The sequence below is a fragment of the Amblyomma americanum genome, chromosome 4 (assembly GCF_052857255.1).
Source record: "Amblyomma americanum isolate KBUSLIRL-KWMA chromosome 4, ASM5285725v1, whole genome shotgun sequence".
Lineage (NCBI taxonomy): Eukaryota > Metazoa > Arthropoda > Arachnida > Ixodida > Ixodidae > Amblyomma > Amblyomma americanum.
The window spans coordinates 205,819,053-205,839,769 of NC_135500.1; the positions used below are offsets into that span (position 1 = coordinate 205,819,053).

The 20,717-nt window shown below is 43.4% G+C and overlaps 2 protein-coding genes across 4 annotated transcripts in view; both read left to right on the top strand.

Moving 5' to 3' along the window:
* Nucleotides 1-20,717, top strand: part of LOC144129167 (LETM1 domain-containing protein 1) — a 369,791-nt gene that overhangs the window by 2,111 nt on the left and 346,963 nt on the right. The window contains exons 4-10 of one of the 3 annotated variants that reach the window (XR_013313879.1): nt 410-492; nt 2,807-2,894; nt 2,975-3,064; nt 4,187-4,288; nt 4,415-4,514; nt 4,624-4,720; nt 8,117-8,314. Coding sequence is in view for 2 of the 3 variants with exons in the window: in XM_077663140.1 (XP_077519266.1) it covers nt 410-492; nt 2,807-2,894; nt 2,975-3,064; nt 4,187-4,288; nt 4,368-4,514; nt 4,624-4,720; nt 8,117-8,196 (687 nt within the window). In the remaining variant the exon portion in view is untranslated. Of the gene's footprint in view, nt 1-409; nt 493-2,806; nt 2,895-2,974; nt 3,065-4,186; nt 4,289-4,367; nt 4,515-4,623; nt 4,721-8,116; nt 8,315-20,717 lie in introns of those variants that run through there. The other 2 variants (XM_077663140.1, XM_077663139.1) reach the window with 2 other exon arrangements.
* On the top strand, nt 8,588-13,928 carry EMC10 (ER membrane protein complex subunit 10). The gene is made up of 7 exons (XM_077663116.1): nt 8,588-8,695; nt 8,867-8,921; nt 9,014-9,126; nt 9,218-9,307; nt 9,640-9,818; nt 13,211-13,307; nt 13,702-13,928. The coding sequence occupies exons 1-7, from the start codon at nt 8,636-8,638 to the stop codon at nt 13,789-13,791; spliced, it is 684 nt and encodes a 227-aa protein (XP_077519242.1). The 5' UTR covers nt 8,588-8,635; the 3' UTR covers nt 13,792-13,928.

Here is a 20,717-nt window from a genome sequence, read left to right on the forward strand (position 1 = left end):
GTGCTCTTGAAGGGTGTGCTCTCAGCAAATGAAAATTATCAAGTGAAATGGCTGGAGTCAACAACTGAATGTCCACCATACAAAAGTGCACAGCTTTTCTTTTTGCCTGGGATTGTAACTTATTTGGTGCTCCTTTTGAATGGGAAATTGGGGAGGCCATTGTCATCAGGAACTAAGATTTGCAACCTCAGTCACTAAATGAGCTTGCACATATCAATGGTATGGCTTGTTAGATAACTAGAGTTGAGTCTTATATTTTAGCTTGATTTTATAAGTTTTGATTTCACAAATCTTTAGCAAATGGCTATCGTATCTCAGTTTACAAATAATTAATGGCTGCTTGTCACATGACCAGAAGGCCAGTTCATCTGATCAACCCTGCGAGTAAACCTTTTTCATGCCTTTTCAGGTTCCCCGTGATATACTCAAGGTGGCACCCACGTTATTGGTGATATCCCTGCCCGGAACAAACTTCTTCATGTTCCCCCTTGTGTAAGCAAGCAACAGTGCTTATTGCATCAGATTTTCATTAGTGCCTTGGCATAGTAGTACTGTTTTGTATTTTAGTTTTTGCGTGAAGCTTTGTTCTGTAATGGCAACAGCAAGACTTATCACAACACGAAATATCATTTTGTAAGTTTGTTTAGAGAGCAAAATGTAAAAATGCCTGTAGAAAATTATTTGTTTATGAAAAAGCAGTATTTTTGTCTGTTAAATAGTATAAAGATTTCAGCTGTTCGAATGAGCTCTGTGCTTCCATGTCTGCTGTTCTTTTATATGTTTGTTGATGATCAGAGCTGATGAATGGGAATTTTGATTCATACAATGCCAGGGTAATGCAGCATCATTCTTATGTGTTTTTAGGTCCCATTGACTGGCCAGCTCTATGGGCCAAGGTATTTAAACTGTGTGCAGTTGACTAGTGCGCTGCATATATCTGTAAAGCAAAGTGCTGAAAAAATTTAGCTCAATGTGCCAAACTGTTCAGTAGTTCAATTTGTAGTGTAGTGGCAGCAGGTAAAGGTCATGGGATTTTCTTACAGTAGATACACCATGCACACTATCTGCTACCTTAACCGTACTGTAAATATTCCGTAGTGAACTACACTTCATACTAGGTAGACCATCCTTTGATTATGATAGCATCAACTTTCTGTCAATTCAGACCTTTTTTTTTTATTACAGAATTTCCGTGCTTTTATTTACTACTTGCTTACAAGGTGTATTCACAGAGTTGGATTCCAAATAACTAGCTACAAAAATTTAGAGGGAAAACATTTGCAGCCTCCGATTTTTGAATGATATTGCCCTTGTAAATGGTTCACAGATCATTTGCAGAACGAGCTTGAAGACTTAAACTGAGAATATGAGAAGGTAGTTTTAAAAATTATTATTTAAAAAGTTATGGAAAATTTGACAGTAAGGGGAAGGTTGCAACAGTTTATGATAGATAGTGAGGTGTCGGTTGCTGTGAGCGAGTAGATCTGCAGAGGCCAAGTAGTGCCAATAGGACCAAATCATTAGAAAGGAATTATCAGGAAAATAAAAATTGGTTTAAATGTATGTGAAAGGCAGTGTTACACATATTCCTAAAAAAATAGTATACAACAGCTGCACCCTGCCAGTACTCATCCATGTGGCTGAAACTTTAAGGCTAACAAAATGCTTGCAAATAAATTGAGGACAAGCCTAACAGGTGGAAAGAGGGCAACATGGAATAGAGAGCAACGGACTCAAGTCCATGTTATCGTAGCAAAACTTAAGCCAGGAAAGCAACTTGGGTGCGAGCATGTAATTCGAAGAATATATAACTGATGAGTGAAGGCTAGTCTAGTTGGTGACCAAAGATCTTGAGACACTAACGCACAAAAACACACAGGACAGGCAGGAGGTAATGTGCGTAACCACATTACTCACGTAACTTCAGCATTGGTAGTGAGAGAATCAAGGAGACAAAAATTCAGTGAAACACATAAAGGAGGGCGTTCCTTGTGGATTGAACCCCCATTATACATTTCATATCGCCGTAACCACAGTCAAAAGGTCAACATTCCACACTCAAACACTGCTGCCCATTCTAACTCGTTTCTTCCCTGGACCTGTAATGATTGGAATAACCTATCTGCATCACTAACAAGTATAACTGAAGAAGGAAACTTTAAATCCGCGTTGCAAAGCTTTTTTTGCCTAGTGTTAAATCCCTTTTCATTTGTCTATCTTCATTGTGTACTGTGTTCCTTGTTGCATTTTTATATTTTTGTTATATTTTGACGCCAATGCCACCTTAGAAATTACATTTTGTACCTTGTTCTTTTTTCTCTTGTTTTATTTTGTTTTCTTCATGTGCTAACTTTACTTTGTATACTTTTTATCTAAACCTTGTCTTGATGTTGTATAAACTGTATCCGCCCCTCCCCTCTGTAACCTACATCTGTACCCTGAGGGTATCTTAAATAAATAAATAAATAAATGTACTGGAACCAGTCTCAACACAACTGATCATCTGTTACCGTATCAAAGTGGATCCCGGGGAAGGAAAACGTAGCTAGTGTTGCCAGCATTCAGGTGTTGAGACAAGAAAACTTCCTGTGTTGGGGTGGCTGCGGCTGATGCAAGGCAGGGATAACTGGAGGACATTAGGAGAAGCCTTCGTCCTGCAGTGGACGGGATTCGGGTGGTGGTGGTGATGATTTTTTCATAAAGTTTTCGTTATTTTTATGCTTCAGTAGATGCCACTCTTGATGGATTACTGCACTTTTCCAGACTGTGATGCTTTTGTAATGCAATTGTCCGTCACTTCCTGCAGCTATCTTTTTCCGAGGCAGCTGTTGACGTGGCAGTTTTGGAGCTTAGAGCAACGCGTTGACTACTCTGTGGCAGCACAGAAAAAAAAGGTAGCACCCTACCCTTGTCTTTGTGCATATCCTTGCTCCTATCATTGGGGACAAGCGACAGCTCTGCTTCTTTAATGCAGGTCTACAGTTTTCGTAGTGTGTTTCGTCACCTTCAATCCAAGGTCCCCCAGGGAGAAGAGGGCAAAACACTACTCGGTGTATTTCACAAGGTGATCTCTATTCATATTCATAATGAAACACCACGGTGCACAGTATTTTGTGGTCAGCCAGAAATGAGTGAAAGCTTTCAATAGGGACAAACACTGACACATTCTTTTTTTTCTTCTTCTATCGGTGAATAGCAATTTCTCTAACACTTTGGCCACGTTTTGTAGGTATTTAGAATTTGAATTAAGGGGCAAAAGAAAGGACTAGCAAAGAAAAAATGGCACCATGTCACGTCCTCAAACCACTGAAGCTCCTTGTCTCTTCAATTCACTCGTGAGGTAAACTAAATAGCACGGGGCATTTGAACACAACGTTCACTGTTAGCTAAAGTATGATGTGGCATTGGCTTCTTTTACTTCAATAACTGCTGTTCCTTAACTGTGTGTTTCTTGCTGCTGGGATGACGGGAACAAAATAAGAAGAAAGGTGATAACTTTGACTAGTAAGACCGGCATTATCTCGTAACCAGATTTATCTTGTAAACAGAACAAAAGACAAGCAAACTATGAAACCATTTACACTGTTGTATAAGGTGTGTGACAGGAAAAGCAATGGGTTCACTACACAGTCATCACAGAAATAATTATGGAGTGAGCTGTATATTGTTGTTCATGATGGAGTTGCAGCGCACCTAATATGTCCTTAGCCAGTCGTTTCATAACCGCTTCAGGTGGTAATTAATACCGTTGGGGGGGAGGAAGTACTGTCAAGAGGTGAGGTGCCACTAACAGGTGTCATAAGGTGACTATACCTACTGGCTCCGGTGAGGTAAGGTTTGCAGGGTCAAGAAGGGTGACCCCAGTGTGCACCACACAAGGCTCCAGGCACCCCTGCATTTGCTGTCGCTGTAAATGACAGAGAAAAGAAATAAAACCGGTAGCACAGCCATGTTGTTTCTGTTCTTCACGTTTGTCATTTTATTACCATTTCCAAAATGGCAATTTAAGGGAGAAGGTTACACTCATGCATCTTAAAACTTGCTTTGCATGCAAATGCAGCGAATTTTAGGGCCTAACGTGACATGTTATCTTCCACATAGCCCGGAAAGTCCAAACTAAATATGTACCTGCTATCCAAAAGCACGCATAGGTGATTTTCTGTGACTTATTTGTTCTTTCGTACAGCTCGGGAGTGGAACACATCCAACAGTGGCTGAAGTCTTGGCTATCAAGCAGTACTTTTCCACAAAACCTCTCTCTTTGTCAAGCTTGAGCAGAAATCACCTGGTAAGGTTATAAGCAAGGTATATGAGATAGTGTTCTTTTTGAGGACCATTTGCCATTGCTCTCTTGCTCTGCATTTCAGGTAGCACTTTGCAGGATTCATGGAAAGAGTACGTTCTTCCTTGGCAGGAAGCGACGCCTGTGGAAGCATGGTGGCTTTGTCCGAGAGATGGATTTGGCTATGGCACGAGAAGGGCTTGGCCAAATGGACCTTTCCGAGCTGCGATGGGTACATAACTTATTTTATTGCTTTCATTTCTTCTTGTCTACAGTGTGCGCTGTATAAAAGCGCTGTTTCTACTCCCATAACTGATGTTAGCATTCATCTTGTGGTTCAGGCATGCTTTCTCCGTGGCATTAATCCAATGGGCTTGAGCAAGCGAGACATGGTGCTGTGGCTACAAGACTGGATACACATCTCTTCAAATATTGAAGGTACTTATTTGCATGGCCAGCCAGTAAGACACATCTTTAAACATTCATTAAACATGTGCCCACTGGCACAATGGAAAGGATGTGCACTGTCTCGCGGGTTGTTTCTGAAAGGAACACTAAGGGAAACATTAAGTGAAGCTAGAATAATAAATCAGTATTCCATGATGATAGTCATCTGGTTTTTAACAAAGACCAGAGCTTTCATGAGCCAGAAAATCACCTAAAAACGAAAGGCCTGCAGCAACACCCCATTTGAATTCTGGCAGTTGCACTTAACAATTGCATAGTCAGGCTGATGATTTTTCACCAGACAAGGCAAGCACATCGCTTCCTTTGTGATCTTATTTTGACAAGAATATACTTTTGGTATAGGACTTAAACAGTATGGTCAGTGCTGCTAAGATGCAAGATGGCTAACCAGCATTCACTTTGCATTCTGGCTTTTTGAGCGGCATGTTGTTTGGCTGAGCACAGCTAAGCTATATTTTGCGACTTTCCCATAGGTAGCCCATATTATGTGCACCATATGTGGCAGAGGTTTAGACAGTCATGTATGTACAGTCATGGACAAAATTTTGCGAGACGCCGGAGCGCCATTCCAAAGCTGCCTCTTGGACACTAGGTGGCGCGGTGCATGCGTTGAGGCTGCGCTGGACGATGACTAGGCGCATGCGCGTCCTGTTTGCGTGTGCTTGCCTTCCTGGTTGCTCGTTATGCGTGAAGCGCTGCTTATTCCGCGTTTGGGTGCGGGCGGTCTCTTTTCACTGCTCACACAGCTCGAGCCATGCGGCCGTTGCGCTCAGCGCAGCCAGTCGACAGCGATAACAGCGCGCGTTCAGGTGGCAGCGTGTCAAGCAATGGACTAGGACCTCTGGGGAGAGTCAACGGGTCCTTTACCTCGGACTCTTACTTCGACATCATTGATTAACATGAATTCCATACGTTATTGACGGACCATTCCGGATGGATTCTACTTGTTTCAACAAGATAGGAGCCCCATTTCTCAACGAGTGAACGCTGTTCTCAACGCTCGTGGTGTGTGACAGCTGCCATGGCCTCCAAAGGGAGCCGACATTTGAGCCACATTTGAAAATGTGTGGGTCCTAATGAAAGCTAATCTAATGAGGTCTCACTTTGGGAATGCCAGCGCAGACACGCGAGGGAAGCAATCAAAGGAGAACGGGAAAGGCTTCCACAGATGTGGTCCGTCCCCTGTACGAATCGATGCCACGCCGCTTGGCAAGCGTTATCGCTGCTGATGGCGATTTCTCCGAGTACTAGGAATTGTCCCTTTGCCTTTGGCGCCTTGATCGTGTTTGTTTTTCGTTCTCAGTGTTATGTTTCATGACAATAAATATGTTGCTTAAAGATTCTTTTTATCTTTTACGTGTTGAGTCAGCACAATAACTGTGAACAGATCATGATGCATGCTAATGGTTGCAGTTGAAGCTTACGGACAGAGTTTCTTCGTCGAGAAGAGGTTTTCATCGCACCGGGCAATTTGTGGAAACAAGGCCTCTATTGCAAGCAAGAAGTTATAATGCTTAGCAGAAGAAAGAAAAACAGACCGTGTCCCACTTCTTTTCTAAAAGAAGCGATATATTGAATGCGAGCCCCATGAACACGCGCTGTTATCGCTGTCGACTGGTTGTGCGCCAGCACCACGGCCGCATGGCTCGTACAGCGCAAGCAGTGCAAAGCGACCAACCAGGAAGGCAAGCGCATGCATATAAGACATGCATGCCCCTAGTCATTGCCCAGCGCAGCCTCGACGTGTGCACCGCACCGCCTGGTATCCCAGAGGCAGCTTTGGAACGGCGCTTCAGCGTCTCTCAAAATTTTGTCCATGACTGTACCACTTGATGCCTTTGATGCACTGTAGCTTTACAGTAATTTATGTGCTTATTTCTCCTTCTTTGCCTGATTAATGAGCTCTTAGCTGGAGTGTTCTATGTGTAAATGAAGTTCAGTTTTTTGCTGTTTCAGTCCTTCATTTTTTTTTAGAATCAAATAAAGCAATAAAAAATTCCATTTTTCATCATTTTTTTTTTGCAAAACAGTTTGGGAGGTAAAAGATTAAGCATTTATGCTTTTCCTTGTTTACCTTGGAGCAAAGGCAATTAATTGTCATCATCATAATCATTGCCACATCTCGTCAGCTTCGTATCATTGTGCTAGCTTCGACACAACACAAGCAGCTATAAAATAAGTTGCATTTGGTGGCGAACCACGTGAATGGCAGTAGTGCAAATTGCATTGCTAGTGTGGATGGTCCAGCGGTTGTTGCAGTGTTAACAAAGCGCATGTTTCAGTGTAGACAATGTCTTGTGCCTCTAAAGCTGAATGCAGCACAGGCTTGTGATCAGAGAAGCGAGAACTTTTATTGTTTATATTAATAACTGCAGGATACAAGTCGTGGATAACTAGAAATATTGTCAGATAAACAAAAATGGTTCCTTTGAGTATTCCCGTTACGCGTTGATGGGAAGCAAGTTTGTGTGAGGTGTTTAACTGTGAAAGCTCCACATGAGCTATGAGAGCTGCCAGAGTGAAAGGCTCCAAATTAATTTCAACCGCTGGGTCTCCCTAACATGCACTTGCATCACACAACACATGGGCGTTTTCTTGTTTGTTTTGCCTCCACTGAAATGCAGCTGCTGTGAGTAGAATTTAGTCCTACAGCCTTGAGCTCAGTAGCTGAATGGGAAAGCCAGTGAGCCACTGTGGCAGGTCTTTTGCATATTTTGGGAAGGACATGACCTTCAATGGCACAGAAAACCTTATTGGTCTTACTACATGTCAGTATCTGTTTCGAGCGCTGCTCTCGTTTTTTAATCTTTAGTTGCTTTCATGATGGATTTGCATTTACCAAGCATTCTTGAGTTCTCAGAGGGCATTTTTAGGCTATTTATGCTAGCAAGTCTTAATTGTTTTTGGTGCATAGTTATGAGTATCAGCTATTTTTTTCATCGCCTATTTAATTGCGTCACTGAAATCTAAAAAGCACTTAAGTAGTAATTAGAAGCATGCCACTATGCTGGTATACTTTAGGAGCATACCACACAGTGTGGCATTTGAAAAGGGATTATTGGACATTACCTCTCTGCTGTGTGAGGAATGCGGTACTGTTCTTCAGCCTTTTTAGGTCAGTTTTGTACAAAGTAAACATTCATATCGTTCTTGTCCTCATTAAATGCCCATCACCTTGTTGTGTTGGCTGGTATGTGTGGGAAGCAGTTTTTCGCTGCATGAGAGTTTGACTTTTTTTGTAGCATAAATGCTACCAAAAATGCTAAGCATTAGTTATCTTTATCTTCGTATCTATGTATCCAAATTCACTTGCACATGCAGACATCCATGTTTCTTTGCATAATTCTTCTTCTTTGTTGACCCCAGGTGACTGCATCTCTTTGCTGCTGCACTGTCCAGTTTTGTTGGCCTACAACGCCCCAAGCAACTGGATTTTAATCCACTGATTGTGCAGCGCCTGTGCAAGGACTGTTCAGTTTAGCCTAGTCAGACAACATTTACGCTGCAACAAGCACAGTTTTTGTAAAAAGGCATTATTTATAGACAAATAAATTATCAAATCAATTCTCTTTTGTGCCATGTGATTCATAGCATGACTACTGCGTGTGCCTTGGAACGTGGCGCAACTTTCGTAAGAAAATTACTCTCATTTGATAAAGGTAGGCCATGAAGTAGTGCCTTGAAATAGTGCCTAGAATAATACTCTCGTATTACTATCCCACTTGACCTAATAATACGCCGCAAGAAGTGCTTTTGCTGGCGACGGCATGCGTCGAGAATCAGGCTCAGTCTGGAAAGTATTGAAGGTTGGCCACCAGCCGCGTCTTAGCCGATACCAGACAGGTTCGTATCCAATCCAGCATCTGCAGTGGTGGTGGTGCAAAAATGTTCAACTTCATACTAAGAGCCACGATATTTATCGTTGTAGCTCGATGCGTTCGTGCGGTAGGATCTCCTTCTTTTCGCGGAATCACTGATTGCTAGTGTGCCGCATCTTGTGTTTATTATAGCTGCTTTTCAATGTTTACCATTTATTCGCTTGCACCGTACGAATGCGGTGCACGTCTGTCCGGATCATTAGCAATCATGTTCACATTGCTGCTGTTGCTGTTGCAGAATGACATAGAAGACAAGCAGCTGACATTCACAGTTTCCCACTCTTTTGACTATGGTACGTAAAGGCACGAATATGGACGTCGCTAGCCGTAGAGCGAATATAGAACTTTATGTAACACAGCTGTGTTTGCCGGTTTTATACTTCAGGTTCCGAGATCGAGTACGTTACGAGAGGTGTCCTCTCTGTTCCTCTTGCCCGACCATCCGAAAGCGTTTTTCACCAGACGCCGCTTTCGGCTTCCGATGTGGCCAAGCTAAGGGTCGGTATACGTCGAGTTTGACTTTTCAGATCACCAAACCAGTTAAATTTTTGTCTGCAACAAGCACACTTTTGTCTCCTCTTCTTCGCAGATACTTTCGGAACAAAACGGTTTGTACAGATTGCGGGTTGCCCATGACCAGAATGACGCCTCCCTCGTTGTTTCATCATTTGCAAAAGCTGTGAGCCGATTTCTGACTTGAACAGTATTGAGCCTTGCGCAGCAGATGCTGTTTTGGGTCGTTGTGCGTATGTAACATCCTCACAAGTCCCTTACGTGATTGAAGGTCTATCGCATCACACCCAATTTCATCCCAGAGTGCTTACTTTGAACAAATGACGCTCATTTAATACTGCCTTAGAATACTGATTTCGAATAGTGCATTCCTACGCTCAGCTGTTGCACGCACATGCCCTGTCTTAGAATAATGTGCTTACCTGACTGGCCCAAACCCTGCCGTCCAATGTTGATACCATTACCAATAATTAAATAGGCTTGTTTTTCTTGTGGCAGTGCTCCCTCTACGAGTCTGAGCTGAAGGACCACTTCACAGTGACGCTGGATCGATCTGGCGCTCTGCTCGGGGTGTCCGACTTCATTGGCCAGCAGTGCACTGGTTTGTACATTCCAGACCATAAGCTGGTGAACTTCAACAGCACTCTGTCTGTATCGGTAGTCAACAATGCCCCAGGGTAAGAATGAGAAACAAGGATTGCCTGTGTTGCCCATAGGTGGCTCACACGAGTAGCCATGGGTCCCATCGTATCGAACCACACATAACCTCCACAGTGCAAGTAGGCGCAGGTGGTGATAAGTCGGTTTGACTAATGCATGAGTCCTTGCCACGCTCTTGCTCTGCTTACATAGTGGCCACTTTGACGTCAAAGCATGCCATCTAGAACTTTACAGGCCTAGTTTGTATTTACGGAGGTAAAAGTAGTATCCAAGTATGTAAAGGGTATTCGCCTATGTCGGAGAACCTGCCACTTTATAGTGCTATAGTTGCACCCACAGTACAATCAGCCACGGTAACAGGCCTGGTTTGAATGAAAGGCACGCTATACTGGAGTGCACAGTTTCCACAAATTTTGTGTCTAAATACCCCTGTCACACGGGAAATGTCGATGCCCATCGAATCAATGACCACTGAAATTTTCGAGGGCCATCCAGATACACCGCTGCCACAGGCCAACTTTGAATGATCACTGAGCGAGTAGTAAGCATGTGATCGGATAGATGGTGTTAGGTGTGGCAGCATTGAGCAAAAATACGTTGTGAGGCAGAGTAAAACGAGCCGAATGTGGAGTAACTACTATTTTTAATCGAAAGTTTGTTCAGAAAAGCTATTCAAATACTTCGCAGTTTGGCACTATCTAGCGACAGCAATGGCTAGGCGACGGGCAGCAATTCGCACTTCATTTCAGAAGCATTCACTTTTCGCCGCCGAAGCCACCTGTGACCTTGACCGTCTTCGTAAGGTTTGTAGCTACTAGCTGCTATTAGTGCAGCATGTAATGGGCACTTCTTGGTCTCCGTTGTCCCAAAGTGCACTAAGAGGTGAAAACGGTAGAAACGAAGTTGAACACCACAATGCCACACAACAGAAACAGCATTTAGTTTGTTTACACCTGACCCATAGTCTGACGACTGCCGTATAAAACTTTGCTTATGAACTTTTGTCTTTTTATTTTGAGTTTAATGTTTGTTTTTTTAACATAAGGCGAGTGTGAGGCAGCTCTCAATGGCCCTTGAGATTCCAGTGACGATTTGCAAACCTCCATTGAGTCGACGTCCATCAAGTTCAGTGGTCATTGAAAACCGCTGTATGGCAATCCCCATCGAGTTCGATGTCTATTGACTTAATGTGCATTGACACTGCCTGTGTGACAGGGGTATTAGGAGGCAAGGAATAAAAGCAGCAAGGTTATCAAAAATCTGCTAAAATATGTTTTAATGAGTGCACATTGCAAAATTTGTCTGGGGAGGAGCGTAGCAGTGGCGCCATCTGTACCACCCTCTGAACCACAATATGGCACTCAAATGAGGCCAGTGACACCACATGAACACTATTAGGTTCATGTTCTAGCCTCCCCTACAAGGGAGACAGCAACACTGGCACCAGGCAAAATGTTTGTTGGGTTCCTGAGCATGCTAGCTAAAGTTCTGGTGAATGCTGCTCTGAGGCAAAGTCTCGAGTTATTTGCGGGTCGTTGCTACTCAAAGCTGGCTTCATATCATTCGATGCCCTTTATGAACACCATGCACACTTTCTTGATCAGACCCCCCCCCCCCACTTCCTATATTTTTTTTTGTGCTGATAACTGTATCCGAGGTTGTCAGAGTTTATGATGCTGTAGTAATAAAAGTGGTATGTTACAGTTAGGTCAAAGATAGCTGATCAGGCCTGCAAGGGCTCTAAGGGTATCTGAAATAAATAAATAAAGTAAAAAGCAGTTTAGCTCTAAAAATTTGGTTGTCATTTTTTGGTTGCCCTCTGCGCTGAATGACATGACCGCACATGATATGAATCACATACTGAGGACAGCGGTGAAACTGCTACTTAACCATTGCGCAAGACAGAACATGACACTTTCAAGCCATTGAATTGAATTGTATTGGCTGTTTGGAAAAAGAAATGGCGTAGTATCTGTCTCACATATCGGCGGACACCGGAACTACCAGAAGGAGGGACTGAGAGAAGAAAGAGGTGCCGTAGTGGAGGGCTCCCCAATAATTTCGGATCACCTGGGGATCTTTGTGCATTGACACCATACAGCACACGGGCGCCTTTGCGTTTCGCCTCCATCGAAACACAGCCGCCGCGGTCATGTTCGAACCTGGTTACTCCAGATCAGTTGCCGAGCGCCCATTTATGCATGTTTCGCTTCGGCGCTTGCTTTTTGTTCCAGAAGCTGTCAGTGTCCTTATATGCAATGCAGGAACCTACTTAACCATGCGACTTCTCTAGGCCGGTGATTAGTGTGAGCAAATGGCACTGTACACCAGCTGACAGCACTTAGCTAGAAGTTTGAACATCCCAATCTGCAGTGCCATGCTGCGGATCAGTGCCTCAAAACTAACAGCTACAGTACTAAATTCCAAAGATACTGTTGTCTCCCCACGTTCCTGGTTCCAGTACTTTCCTAATTTTTTTTTGTAGCCTATTGTAATTGGTATTGAATATCAACCAAGTTGCAACATGTATGCCAGAAATACTGAGTTCTCTCAGTTGAAATTGAATTTGAAAATATTAGACATACTTTTTCGGCATTTTTCGGTTCAAGCCAAAAAGTCCAACCCCCTGGTCATAACGGAATGCTTAACAAAATCACCACTTGTGATCGCATGATCAGTGTGATAAGTGTGAATGAACATGCCAGTATGTGGTCCAGATCTGTGGGCCTGAAAGTGCCTTCTGCCAACTTTAATTTCCTTGCTCTCTCGACCTGCAGTACTTTTGAATAGGATGGGCTGTCCTGATTTTACGTTCATATCCTACGTGCACAAAACAGGCACTCACTAGCTCAGTAAAGCTGTAACTTACCATAGCGGCTACACTTTTATTAGAAGAAACTGCATGGGAGAGGCATAGCAGAAGGGTTGCCCTTGCTCAATGTATTTTCAAGAAGAAGGCACGTTTGCTAAACTAAAAGTTGGCTCTTGCATGTTGACAAATAGGAGGCAGTAATCAGGCGAGTAATATCAAAACAAAATGATTTATATAAAGGCATAGTGGGGAAGAAGAGCCTTTGTGGCATTTTGCTGGACTAAGGAGATCAGGCAACAAATTGGTGCGGATCGTGTACTGTAGTCACTGTTTGCTTCAGGTGCTAAACTTTGTGCAACGACCAAATAGCATACCCACACTTTCCCTTCCATGATACAGTATATGTATTCATTGTTCAGCCACTGTGAAAAAAAATGTTTCTTTCATCTCACCTACCTCTTACTGCTCTGCATGTCCAGCCAGGCGCTGGCTTGTAACGCAAGAAAAGAGTCGGTGTGCTGGTCATTGTTCAGTGCCTTTTAGTGACTACATTTCCTGTGTTGTAATTTCTCACCCCCGTGTGTTTATTTCTTGCAGACCAGACACACAAACATATATTCGACGTTTGGAACAAGAAAAGGCAGAAAGAGCACGTGGAGAAAACGCTGATAATCGTTCATTTTTTGCTAAATATGTAAGTATCTTCGTACGCTCAGTGGCACTTATAGCAGTGAACTTGGTTAAGCCACTTCTGTTTCTTTTGTTAGGTAGCTGGTTTTTGTTCTTGGTCAATTGTTATGAGCAAAACACAATTTCGAGTCAACTTTCAACCACTGCTTGTAGGCACTTCAGCTGGTTGTATTTGTACAGAAATGTGCAAAAAGCTCTATTTTAACGTGTACGGCTCTTCTTCAGCTGGCTGTGAGCCTTGTCATAGGTTCAGAAGTTCAATTTCTCGTATGTCATGAAACATTTGATCTGTTCCAAATGTTCTCTCACACATTTTGGGACCCAGGCTCTCAGTTTCCTTTTTTTATTTGCCTAAGCCGGTATCGTATTATGCAAATACTCCTTTTTTTACATTCCAGTGGATGTACATCATGCCACTGCTCATCTTTCTTCTCATCTCGGGTGCCTCAAATCCAGAAGGCCAAGGAGGTGGAAATTCTGGTCGATAAGAGTGTTAGTTAAATGGAGGACCACCATTTGTAATATATTCACTTATAGGCACGTCACCTTTCAGTAGTTTCTTTGCGCACTCTGCAGCGATCTGACCCTGGTGTGTGATTTTTGTTAATAAAGGTTTGTTTTGTAATGCTTTTGGAAGGGCATACTTATTTTACTAATTGATAGCGATTTGCTGTACCAAAGCATGTTGCAGTTTTTTAATGCAAGGAGGACATAAAATGTGGGAGGGAAGGGTGCATCTATGGCTAACTTTCAAGCTGTAGTTCTGTGTGATGCTCCAGCCTTTTACAGCGGCAGCATTTAGATTGTTGTCGCACAAAAAATTCATGGCTTCTCTGTAACGAAATTCCCCAATTGGTCTCAGCAGGTCACATGACCTTGTAACGTCATCACAACCTGCCGACTGTGGCATGTAACAACCTACCCACCGGATTGTGATTAAGCTGCCCCACTGTGGCAGGTGGCAATGAAATTAATGATTGGTCGTGAGAGCTTGTTCGGGGAGAGCAACTTGGGTCTTACAAGCCCCACCGGTGGCTGTGTTTAAAGCAGCCACTTGCCGAGGCAGTGGCGCATCACTTAACCGGTGCATCACTGCGTAAATACCAGTATAAGGGCTTTCTACGATATATGAAAGCGATTGAGAAGGTCATGACGTCATCAACACCGTGTGACTGCCAGTGGACCAATTGTAGGGCACCGCCAAATTTAAAAATCTGAGCATTACCAAAATTTCGAAGATAGGTCCACCCAAAAAATAGAATATGGCGGATTAGTCGGTCAGATCAGTATAATCCCATAGGATATAATTCAAAGGAAGGTACTGGAACATTCTAAAAGGCAACTCATGCATACCACATAAGGGCACTGGAACCAGTTCCAACCAGAGTTTTGAAGGGAATATTGCACAAACTTTCGACACTCATCATAGACACCATAGCAGGCAACCTAAATGCTATTGCACTTTCTTCAATATGTTGTTAAGAAGGCCCACATGGTTTTATAGTACTACTGCCCCTTTTTTCTTAACAGGTGCAACATGCCTACAGCAGTTGAATGGCACAAATTATTGCACTGTATGAATAAGCAGGGAGTCCCGTAATAATCAGTTAAAAGCTAATGCCTTGCATGTCCGGTGTCCTGCCCCGTTTGTCATTCACAATGTGCATCACCCACCCCCACAACTCTCTGCTGTTCCAAAGCAGTTCAGTCATATTGTTATGGAAATTTATATACACACTAATTTTGTACTAAGTTTAAGAAAGTATGCTAGTTACAGTAAAATAGAGAACTATAGTCCAATATACCTCAAGAATTCGGCGGAAAATTCCCCTGAAGGGAGGCCATCCAGGCCATCCACCTAGAGATTGTTACAACATGGACGTTAATCTTGTTAAACCGATGCTAACCCCCTTTCAACCTGACAGCTCCTGCGAGCTCCCACTGGCAGGTGCAAGGTGAATAACCATGACGTCATAATTGGTTGACACTATTGGTTAGACGGCCTTCTTTGACAGGAATGCTCCACTGTGTTCTTGAGTTGGGAGCAGAACCAAATGACTTTTCTGCAGAAGCCGACTAAAAAAAAAAATGGATGCCCAAGATTTGAAAATCGCCTCCGGTGACCACACATTCCAGCACACCTTTTTGAAAAAGCACATCAGTCTTAGTAATAATAGTTTGTTTAGCAAGCACTATTTTCAGGAACAAACAACCCAATTAGTATTTTTTGTGTGGAATAATCATGCAAATATGTACTGGCTATTATTGATCTTACAATATGAACTAGCATCACTGCAACCAGTGTGTTTGTGAATTACAAATAAAAGTGGAAGACTGAGCTTCTCTGACCTGCTTACTCTGAGCAACATCATATGTACTACAAGCAGTGCTCCAATGGTATTTTACGTTCGCAGCAACCTGTGCACAGGTATGGCCATTCACTTCTGGGTAAAGCTTATCTCACAAACTTCGTACCTTGAAAGACCCTTGCAGCAATCAAGTTATAATAGAACTTATTCCTCGGTGCTCATATTTAGATAGTTCCAGCAGTGGCATCGCTAGCGGGCTGCAGGAGATACAGTCCGCACCAGGTGCTAAGCTTGATGGGGTGCATCTGCAGCATAGGAGGGAGGGGGGACACAGCACTTTTTTTTAACTCTGGATGAGCTTAATGTTTCAATGCCGAAACTCACAACCTTCTCTGACGTTTTTCGTTGAGATACTTTGGCTGTGAAGACGCCTCAAAATGGCTTGCATTGGGCTTCACATTCATCCTGCGGTGGGATCTTTTTATTTTTATCGTATGAGGCACGCGCCAATGAAAGATGTGTTGCAGATACCTGCTTTTTGTCTTAAGTGTGCAATGCTAAGGCTGCAGTGCCAGTTAAACTACTGTTGTGCTCAATATCACCTCAAACGCATCCAGAACTGAAGCAACCATCCTTTTCAAAGTTCAGAACATGGTTAAGCGCACGTGCATTTAGGACTGCACCACACAGGTATATTGAGCCAACTGTGAAATACTCAAATTGAGACAATCTTGCTACAGCACAGTGGCGATATGGCTGCACCAAGAGTGATACATTTGAAAATGTGCATAGCATATAAATGTGCCTTCGTACAGAAGACCAACCATGCACAAATATTCAGGGTGCTGTTCTCTTTTCATTGGCTGCTAAATACATAATTTTCCAGCACTGCTGCGCTTACGCTGCTTCAAGAACTGAGCTCCTACATCTTGTGCATTGCAGCTCACATTGGAGCGTGACAGTTCATCACGTTGCCTAATCGATCCAGTATCTAATCAAATTTGCTTACAAACCACTTCTTGTGCAAGGAAAAGAGCTCTAGCTTACTATAGCATTGATACACATTCTACGATCTGACTTTGGCTGGCATAATTAAAGGATGCTTCGCCCTAAAACAGCAATTTATGACTTTGCTAAGCAACTGTAACTATTCGGCCCTAATATGCAAAGGGCTTTGAATAAGGCACAGTACAAGTCATAACATTCACACGAAATCTATGACACATGCCAGCAACAAGAGGTTATGTACGTGCAGACACAGCAGAAGAAATCAAATGTACTAGTGTTCTGGTTTAGGCTTGTTGGTCTGGTTGCATGGCTAGATGGAGCAGGTATAGTTCACACGGTGCTAACACAGCACTAAACATAATTAAGAAGGCACCTGGGCAGAATTCTCTATTTTGGCCAGTTGGTTCATTCAAGTGGTTAAGTGCAAGTGTCTAATACCCGTGCCACACACGCACAAGAAATGGCAGTGAATGGTTAAGACCTTAAGTTTGTTAATGCCATTATTTTTGAAGCTGGTGCTACACGTCCACATTTAGTGTCATTATATGAAAGTCACGAAGACGATAACGATTGCAAGGCAGTGAAAAATTTCTCCTAAATATGAACAGTGATAGTGAGTACAGTATCTTGGAAATGTTACTCAAATGCAATATAAAAATTATTTCGCAAAAAGTACTGCTGCTCTTGCTTGACAATTCGAACAAGTAACCATAAACTCTGGTGTCGGCACATAAGCCGAGAGTATCCGTCAAAAGTGCTGGTAAAAATGGTGCCCTTTGCATCAAAAATGCACTAGTGATGCCTCATCTGACTGAACCGTTATGAATTAACCATTTACTACTGGTTAAAAAGTTGTTACCAACAAAGTTGTGCACTTTTCTGCATGTGGAATGGAGATGAGAGTATGCATTGCTCGAACGAATGAGTTGCGGCGAACTCGGTGGGTTGCGAATGGCAGTAAGGCTAATGCCTTTACATTTATGCGTATGGCACCGCTCAAATGCCATTAGGGGCCGCCGCGGTGGCTGAGTGGTTATGGCGCTCGGCAGCTGGCCCGAAAGACGCGGGTTCGATCCCGGCCGCGGCGGTCGAATTTCGATGGAGGCGAAATTCTAGAGGCCCGTGTAGTGCGATGTCAGTGCACGTTAAAGAACCCCAGATGGTCGAAATTTCCGGAGCCCTTCACTACGGCGTCTCTCATAGCCTGAGTCGCTTTGGGACGTTAAACCCCCATAAACCATAAACTTTCAAATGCCACTAAAACCTAAGGCAGTAAGCACTTCATGGCATTAAATTTGCCCGTGTGGCACAGGTATAAGTGGCTGAAAGGACACTTCAGTCAAATGCCTTTAGCAACAATGAATGCTGGCAGAGTAATTACTTAAAAAAGGTGCCTACATATGGGCATTCCCGGAACCAACTGCAGCAGACAATAATAAAAATCTCCAATGCAACAAAGGCATGTTGACTCCACACTACAGAACAGCAAGAAAATTTACGACGAGGCCAGTATTCCTGCACTCTCGCTCAATCAGGGCCGAGGTGACGACCGAAAAAGTTCGTACAAGCCAACACGTTCGCCAACCTTAATGGAATGAACACATGCACCAGAAATTACACTCTGTATGGGAACAAACATCGTAATTATGACTTCGAAGATGTCGTTTTTCAAGAGAATTTACTGTGACTACAACTCTTGCAGGGCCACGCAGTCAACACCACGTGCGAGCGAAGGACTAGTGCTGCACAACAGCTGCTCACGCAAAACGCAATGCACGTGTAAGGAGTGTTGGTCTTCATGGCAGCGTGTGACAACTTGGCGCCTCCAAACATGAACACCGCATCGTCGTGTATCGACGCGTCCGTGAAGCTAACTGCCGCTCGGATTTTGACCACCACTCCCAGTGGAAACAGCCTCCAGTTCTTTCACAAGTTCTTCTCGCTTCTTGTTCTTGAATGAGTTGATGCAGTCTTTGAGTTGCTGCTCCGAGGCAGGGTCTGGAGCAAGAAAGCAGTCGCGCTTTTTCTTCGTTACCCACTCTTCGAAGAACTGCGGTTGGTTAAAAATGTAGAAAAGACCGACCGGAAACGCCATATATATGCTCATTTTAAAGATTTCAAGCTGCCACTTTCCCATCTTGGAATACAGTCGATTTTGAGCAACATACAGTGCAGCCACCACGCAATTCACAGAATGACCTTTGGGAACCACGCGGGTAGTACGCTCCACTGCTCCACCATCAACAGCAGCAGCAGCCGCACCGCACGCCTGCTTGTGGTGCTTGTAGCTTGCACATTCTCAGTCGGGCAGTCAGCCCACCGCGCTCGCTACTAATCGTGGCCTCCGCGGTCAATCGGCCGTCTGCCGGAACCAATCGCGGAGGCCACGTACTAAATGGCCTAAGAGCCCACTTCCTCACGTGTGGCGCTGCCATCGACAAACCTCTCTCTTGTGGTGATCGGTGGTTCGACCACTTATCTAGAACAAAGCGCACACAAATTGCCTGTTTTATTAATGTGAAAGAATTTCTAGGCTAAGTCGGTGGTTTCGTGTCCGCAGCACTTATGGCGTTCTCAGAAGAGAGATCATTAAACGAATAGTTGTAATCACTAATCTCCACTAGGGGCAACTAGTGGAGGTAGAGGACGATGTGAGGATGATGCGCAAAAAAAATTGATGTTAATCGGATGATTAGTTAAGTTATTAGAGCAGAAATGCCACAAATGTAAAAAAATGGTTGTGAAAACGAGTAGTTGAGCGGGAACAAACCATGACGCCAAATTTCAAAGCGAATCGTGGCGCCAAATTTGAAAACTCAAAATGGGCGATTGAAATGAAAAGAGGGTATAGTGAGAGTAAATATCATTAATTAAGGCAACTGATTACAGTAATTGGGAAAATTGTTGAATGAACATCGAACATCGCGATCAATAGAGGCAATCAACCAATCTATAACTAATCAATCAGTCGATAAGGCAAAAAGGAGCAGAGAGAATCAAGAGGGGCAAAGAGTGTCGATGAGGCGTCAAGGCTTTCGCATTCCTTCAATGCGGGTTGCCGCAGTGATCTCTAACATTTTTAATGCAGAACTGAACCAGATAATTCAGTTCACTTTAAACGTATTTTATGCAGTTCCTCACTGCAGTAATACCATTGTATCGTTTCCAGATTCAGCGCAGAGGATCATGGGAAAGTCATCTGCACCGTGGTCGTCTTCTACCGCTACTTCCGGTTCCAAATTTCTCCCCCTACTCGCTTGCCTCACGTCAGCTTACACTAATTTATCTGCACTGCAACGCCGCTGATTGCACTGCATCACTGCAAGACCAACGCGACTTCGACTCTGCTCTGTTTCGTAATGTAGTTTCGCACGAAATGCAACCAAAATAATGTAAATGATAGGAAGCTTTTATGCGTACGTAGTGCGATGTGTTGAGACACGCTGTGCGCACACTGGCATGTATGGATAGTTTAATTGCTAGCCCATGCTGTGAGGAAAATACATCTATCGTCTGCTGAACTGTGCACATTTGAGCCCTTCGTTGCCTTCGTAGTGCGGCGAAAAAAAAAAGCTAATAATGGCCGGCGCGTTAAACTACTTCAAACGCACATGCATACGCAGAACGCGCGCATACGTAGAACAGCCAGCCTACGCTGATTATTATAACCACGACAAAACACTCTTACCTTTCGTTACCGTCAACTTCTGCGCTCAGGACGCGTTCATACTCAGCACGCGCTGATCTTACGGTGGTGCTGTGCAATAAGCAATGTTGCAGCACAAAAAATTGCAGGATTGCAATTAAGTCTGCTTGTGAGCGTTAAAATGCGAAAGCCTTTCCCTGTCCTTTGTCGCCCTTCATTTTTCATTTTCTTTTATTTTCTGTCATTGTAGCTTGTTGTTCTTTTTTCCGTTTTATTTATTTTTACTTTCTTGTTTTTATTTTTATTTGTTTTTTATTACATATTCGTAGCCAAGAACTGTTGCTTAATGAACTTTTACATTTTTGTTTTATTTACCGCACAACTTATGACTGGCAGTTCGTGCGGACAATTTCCGTCTGCAACTTCCGCCCACGTGAGCCAAGAAAGGCTT